At 47.4% G+C, this 6,588-nt stretch overlaps 1 protein-coding gene across 1 annotated transcript; it reads right to left on the bottom strand.

The window, feature by feature from the left end:
- Positions 1-4,254: 4,254 nt before the first annotated feature.
- LOC100280019 (uncharacterized) lies at positions 4,255-5,836 on the bottom strand. The gene is made up of 4 exons (NM_001152964.1): positions 5,505-5,836; positions 5,197-5,359; positions 4,652-5,103; positions 4,255-4,552 (listed from the first exon to the last, which is right to left on the bottom strand). Exons 1-4 carry the CDS (start codon positions 5,771-5,773, stop codon positions 4,396-4,398), a joined length of 1,041 nt encoding a protein of 346 aa, NP_001146436.1. The 5' UTR covers positions 5,774-5,836; the 3' UTR covers positions 4,255-4,395.
- Positions 5,837-6,588: the final 752 nt, after the last annotated feature.

Raw genomic sequence — 6,588 nt, 5'->3', positions numbered from 1 at the left:
GGTCGGCAGGAACCCTAACTCTTCCCGCCCGAGCTGACACAGTTGCGCCGCCAGGCTGCCGCCGTGTCCCCGTCCCTGAGCACGAACCCGAGCGTCGCCGTCCCCGTCCCCGAGCTCGAGCGCCGCCGTCCCCGTCCCCGAGCTCGAGCGCCGCCGTCCCCGAGCGCCCGAGTGTCGTCGTCCCCGAGCGCCCGAGCAACATCGTCCCCTTCACCGAGCCCGAGCACCGCCGTCCCCTTCATCGAGCTCGAGCCCCGCCGTCCTCGTCCCCCAGCCCGAGCGCCGCCGTCCCCGAGCGCCCGAGCAACGCCGTCCCCGAGACCGAGCCCGAGCGCCGCCGTCCCCTTCACCGAGCCCGAGCGCCCGCCGTCCCCGAGCCCGAGCGCCGAGTCCCCGAGCCCAAGCGCCGCCGTCACGGTCCCCGAGCCCGAAGCGCCGCCATCCACGAGCTCTGTCTTCTTCCTCTCGATAAGGTCGAAGTTCAGGTTCCATTTCTTCTTCCCCGAGCTCTTAATTCAGTTCAAGCAATGTTCAGGTTCCATTGGCTACAATCAAGCAATGTTCTATTGGCTACAAGCAAGCAATGTTCAGGTTCCATTGGCTACAAGCAAGCAATGTTCTACAAATTGTGTATATGCATTCTTATTTCAGTTCAAGAGCCAAGCAGAATTGTGTATTTCATTGTGTATATTTCAGTTCAAGTACTTGGAGTATTTCATTGTGTATATTTCATAAGTGTGTATTGACAAATTGTGTATATGCATTCTGCCCAATCGATGGCTATCCCTGATTATCAGTGCTTAGATTAAATGTTTGTTAATATGCTTATTGCTTATTGTTTGGTTATTGCTTATTGCTTATTGTTTGCATATTCATAAGTGCATATTTTCACTTACATATATTGTCAATATGCTTATTGCTTATTGTTTGGTTCTCAATTACTTCTCATGTATCAGTTTTTTATTTATTTTATCCCTGTTGATTAAATGTTTGTATACCATTAAGGTGTTAGTATCCTTCGAATGAAGTCTATTTTTAGTGTTTTTTTACTATCTATCTTTGTTTGATAATCATTAGGCCAAATGTGCTTATGGCCACATACATCATGGAAGGACCCTTGAAGAGACTATTGATGAAAGGGTACAAAAGGCTATTAATGACGTGATGAACAAAATGAAGAAAACAGAATGCATATCATTTGAACTCAAGCCAAGCCACATGAGTCCACCTATAGTCCCTAGCAGCGTAGGATCTGTGCAAGACTTGACCAAGTACCCTGTAGACGATATTGTTGAGGACAAGCCTTGCTTTCTTCATATTCCAATCAATCGATCTGGGACAAAAACAAAGCAAGCTACAACTGGTTTGGTAAAACCTGGACTTGTTAACTACAAGGATAATCCTGTCCCGCCACACTATGTTGTGGTCCAAGTTCTAGAAATCACAGACAGTGGTTGTGAAGATTGGGAGATAGATTTTCCAGTTGAGGGGATCATAACTTTGCAGGAGGCAATGAACGAGTTGGTCCTTTGGCTTCGACGCGACATCAAGTTGGGTGATGAGTCGAATTCAACACCAATGCAACAAAAAGATAGTTCGATCATTCCACACCCCATGGTGCAAGAAAATATGACACCGACCTCCAAAAAAATCGTTGAAACAATCATATCGCCTCTTGCGAAGGAACTCGACGAGGGGGACGTAGACAAAATTGTTCCTCAGAATGTCGACGTCAACATCAAAAAGGAACCAAAGGTTGACACCAATGTTGAAGGGCCAACTATTTCAAAGAAAATTCATAAGCGAATCGCCACTGACGATGTCAAGAAACCGTCAGAATCAGTGTCACGCTACCTGCATAAATTGCAGAGAGTTATGACAAATCAATCAAAAGCGGAATCAGCATCTCATGGAGTAGGCACACGGTCCCAAATAGACAATTTCGAAGTATGGGAAGAAGATGGAATGATTCATACTCGAGAATCATTACGTCTTAAAACCAATATCTCGGTATACAAGAAGGAGGATGTTCCTCCAAAATTTGTGAATGGGAGGCCGTTCTTGACGACGGTGCAACTTTCTAAGTTGTCGACTCCGGAGATTAGAATGCATGAGTGGTACATGGTGGCTAGCAACAAATACAAACTCGAGGACTTAACATTTGTTGTGCCAGAAGATGCATTTTGGAGCAATGATCATATAGATCCTGTGCGGCATTTATTCTTTGACGATCTCTGGTCGTTGTACCACCGACAAAGGATGGAAACCAACTACTTAACCCTCTTTTGCTTGTAAGTACCTCTAAACTTTCATATTTGTTAGTTTTGTACACACACACATAAACGAGAGTCTAACGATTAACACTATTACACGTAGGATGCAATACATGGATGATAAGAAGAAACAACTTAAGACAGGGTTTCTTGACCCGTTGATGATATCCCAAGCTCGCTACAAAGTAGTTGCTCGGAGGCATGGAGAAGAATACAAAGACTTGGACGATGCTGAAATTGAGAAAGACGTCAAACAGAATCAGAGAAAGAAAATGAAGGTAATGGCGGCATACATTGGACGAGCCATGTATAATCATGTACAACATGGCAAGGACTTAATAATAGTTTCGCACCACTTTAAGTAAGTTATCGACATGGTTTAATTTTGAACTATAAATTATGGCAATCGTGATCTTAACATGTGTTTTCGTCTATGTCTATATAGTGACCACTACATTTGTATCATGATCTTTCCAAAGGATGGTAAAGTCGTGGTCTTCGACTCACTGAGAATGGAAAAGGCTACGTATAATGACTTCTTGAAGATTTTAGAGAAGTATGATTATTATTGCACACTTGTACTTATTACAACTTAACAAATGTATTCTTAATCTCACAATGCTATTCTTATATGCAGTGCATACCGTTTTTATTGGAAAGATCTTGGCGGCGAACATCCAGAGGACAAGCCTAATTTGTCAATATCATTATTTCCATATGGTGACAAACAACCTCCGGGTACTGTCCTGTGCGGTTATTATGTATGCGAATGGTGTCGTGTCACCTTCCATTACATGGTCAATCGTGAGGATGTAAGTTCGCTATCATTATCTATGTTGCAATTTTTATGTTATATTGTTGCTCATCATATTACTCTTAGCACTGCTTGTTTTTTGCTTTCATTGCAGGTTCCTAAATCCAAGATCAATGCTGAATGGTTAGAAAGAGATATGGTTTCCGTCGGCGTGGCTAAGGTTGTAAGAGACTTGCTTTACTTTATGTGCCGTGAAGTTCTTTATCAATAAGGGCTATTCTACAATACAAATGAAAATTTGCAACAATTCTCAGAACTAAGTTTGTACACAATATCACACAGTGTTTAGGTCTTTAGTTAGGAACTTTAGATGTTTAGTTGTCTATGGAACTTGATATGTTTAGTTGTCTATGGAACTTGATATGTGTATAAATCTGTGTATGACGATGGAACTTAATATGTGGATGAATTTGTGTATTATGGAACTTGATATGTATAAATCTGTGTATGCAATCTGTGTGAATCTGTGTATGAAATCTGTGTATAATCTGTGTTTGAAAATTCTGTATATGAATCTGTATATTAAAAACCGTCTGTGATTTATATTGTATGCAGTCGGACTTATATTAAAAACCGCCTATGATGTGTGGCTAACACAAGCGGCTAGGATAAGAAACCGTCTGTGATGTGTGGCTATCACAGATGGTTCCTTTGAACTGGACCGACTGTAATGTGTGTCTTTCACAGGCGGTTTTTGATTGACCGCCTGTGATGTTGTTTTACATCACATGCGGTGCACCACAAGCGGTTCCTGGAACCGCCTGTGAAGAGGCGAACCAAACCGCCTGTACATAGGTTTGCTGTAGTAGTGTGCTACCAGTATCCAGTCCGAATCGGCCGGCATCGCCACAGCGCCAGCGCCGCAACCGCTATCCTCACCTCCCGCGTTAGCAGGTTCATCGCTCGGCGCCTGGGCGCCAGGTCCAGTCACCAGTGACGTCGCTGCTGCTCCGCACCTCCTGCGCAAACGGCGGCGCCGTCGCTGCTGCTCCGCCCTTAGTGACGCCGCCTCTCCCCACGGACACGAGTCGAGCATGAAGATAAGCTCAGTGATGAGAAGGTAAGCACAGAGAGCAAGATCAAGTTAAGGAAAAAAAACTGGGCGTGAGAAGGGGAAACATTTCCTGAAGCAATGCGTATGCGTGCACAAAGATTTGGAGCTCGGGATCAACAATGGAAACGCGTGTCAGTACTTAGGCAAGAAAAAATGATCCTCGTCCAGTACAGTGTGCCATGAATCAAAATTCAGCGTTACAAGATGTGTATACATGTATGCATGCTTGTTCGATCCAGTAGTCGATCGTCGGATCAGTAGTAGTACGCCGGCAGCCAGTCCTTGCCGTTGATGAAGTCGATGGTGAGGTACTTGGCCGCGTCGTCGGGAGAGAACCTCCGCGACCATGGCACGCGGTTCGTCACGTCAGCGCCCGGCCCAGTGCAGTTGAACTCGGCGAGCGTCACCTTGCTGCATGCATGCATGCGAACCACAAATTAAATTAAAAAGAATCAACCACCGTAGTACCATCTGATGCAATGCAATGCAATGCAATGCAATGAATAATACTCGGTGCTGCCGCTGTAGCCTATGGTTGTCCAGCCGGCCGGGTGGATGGTCTTGGAGAGGTAGGTGTCTGCGAAGATGACGCGCGAGTCGGGCGCGGTGACGCGGCCCAGGTACACCTCCCCGACGCCGTACACCTTGCCCTTGAGGAAGACGAAGCCGCTGCTGTCCTCCTCCTGCCGCACCTGCGCGGTGATGGAGCCGCGGATCTCCGTCCGCCGGTCAGGCCTCACGAAGATCTCGGGGCACTGGAAGATGGACTGGCCGCTGCCGAAGATGAAGTCGATGTTGCCCTGGATGTAGCAGCTCTCGTAGTAGTGGCGGCCGGCGCTGTCGAACAGGGTGTGGTGGGGGCTGTAGAACGCGCAGTGGTAGAAGGCCACCTTGTCGCCGGCCACCATCGCCGCCACGGAACGGATCTCCGGGTCGTTCACCAGGCCGACGCGGGCGCTGTTCTGTCGTCAAGTTTGGCGTTCTAGTTAGACGGACGTACAAGTACAAACGGAGGGAGGCCCAGGGGTACGGTCAAGTCAAGTGCACGGACGGACCCTGAAGCTGACGCCGAAGACGATGACGTTGTCCGAGTTCACGGTGAACGCGGCGGACTCGGCGTTGTCGGAAGAGGCGGACTCGTGGGAGATGGAGGTCCGGCCTTTGCCGTTGCCCCTCACGAAGATGAAGGGCTTGTTCTCCGGTATCACAACTTTGCCCCTGCATCATCAACCATGCATGCATTGCGCGTGATGGTACGTTGGAAATCACAATAGAAATATAGTAACAAGGTCGTGAAGAGAGAGAGAGAGAGAGGGAGGGAAATTAATTAATACAACAGCGATCGAGGCAGGAAAATGCATGCCTGTGCAGGCCAGAGCGGAGGTGGACGATGACCCACTCGGCGTTTCCGGCGGGCACCGCGTCGATGGCGGACTGCACGGTCTTGAACTCCTCGTCCGGCCCCACGATCAGCGTCTTCTTCGCCTGGATCTTCTCGGTCAGGAGGGGCCCGTTCACGACGTCGTCGCTCTTCTTGGCGAGCTTCGACTTGGCGAGCGCGACGCCGGGCACCGTGGTCAGCACGGCCGCCGCGGCGAGCAGGAAGGTGAGGAGGAGGCGCGGCCGGGCCATCGTCGTCCTGGTCCTGGCTTCTCGATCGCGCGTACGTGCGATTCTGCGACGACAGCTTAGATGGTCTCGAGGAGACAAATTAAGCAGCGGATGCACCGGAACTCTTAACGCAGCGCTCTATTTCTGGCCGCTCGCTGCTGGGATGCGGGGGAGGCTCGGAGTTGAAAGCGTTTTTTCTTCCAGACCTGCTTAAAATAGGGAAGAAGCCAGTTAGTTACCCTTCCCGCGTGTCGTTGACTCGCTGTGCGATCTTCCGTGGCATATGCTTACTCTCAATTGTTTTCTCCGCATACTACAACAGATGTATATTTGCACGGTTCTGTGATGTCTAAACGTCACTAAAAGCAAGTACATCGGTGCTTTAAATTTTACACCGCGAGAAAGCCCACTTTAAAAAAAAAGTTGCTTCCTTGTCTATACCTTTTGGTTTAGCTTTTGGTTTTCATGGATTAAAAAGTCAAAGCCAAAATACAAACCAAACATACCATTAGACATATACGCAATGCATATCATTCCAACCCTTATTGGTACTAAACGACCAAGTTATCTAATTAGACTTCCCTCTCTTCAAATTATGACCATCTATCATAAATTCAATCACGCTACCAGTAAAACAAAATTCCCTAGCTTATACATTTATTTGCCTTTAGCCCTTACATTTTTCTTTTTCTTCTTTCTCCCTTTCATGTTGAGCACTTCATCATCCTTTGTGGCCTCCACCATCCTTCTCATGGTTGCCTACCATGCTCAACCTTGGATGTGAATTTAACCTTTCTCAAATGCAACACTAGAGTAGACGTTAGTCCACTTAGTTG

This window comes from Zea mays, chromosome 3 (genome assembly GCF_902167145.1).
Source record: "Zea mays cultivar B73 chromosome 3, Zm-B73-REFERENCE-NAM-5.0, whole genome shotgun sequence".
NCBI classification, from domain to species: Eukaryota; Viridiplantae; Streptophyta; class Magnoliopsida; order Poales; family Poaceae; genus Zea; species Zea mays.
Note: the sequence above shows the minus strand (reverse complement) of the source record. Positions and strands in the feature narration are given on the sequence as shown.

Excerpts from the sequence above, each read along its gene's own strand:
- LOC100280019 (NM_001152964.1), bottom strand. The coding sequence starts at position 5,773 with ATGGCCCGGCCGCGCCTCCTCCTCACCTTCCTGCTCGCCGCGGCGGCC. Across the intron at positions 5,104-5,196 it reads TCTTCGGCGTCAGCTTCAGG|AACAGCGCCCGCGTCGGCCT; the intron begins GTCCGTCCGTGC and ends ACTTGACGACAG. Across the intron at positions 4,553-4,651 it reads GGCTACAGCGGCAGCACCGA|CAAGGTGACGCTCGCCGAGT; the intron begins GTATTATTCATT and ends GCATGCATGCAG.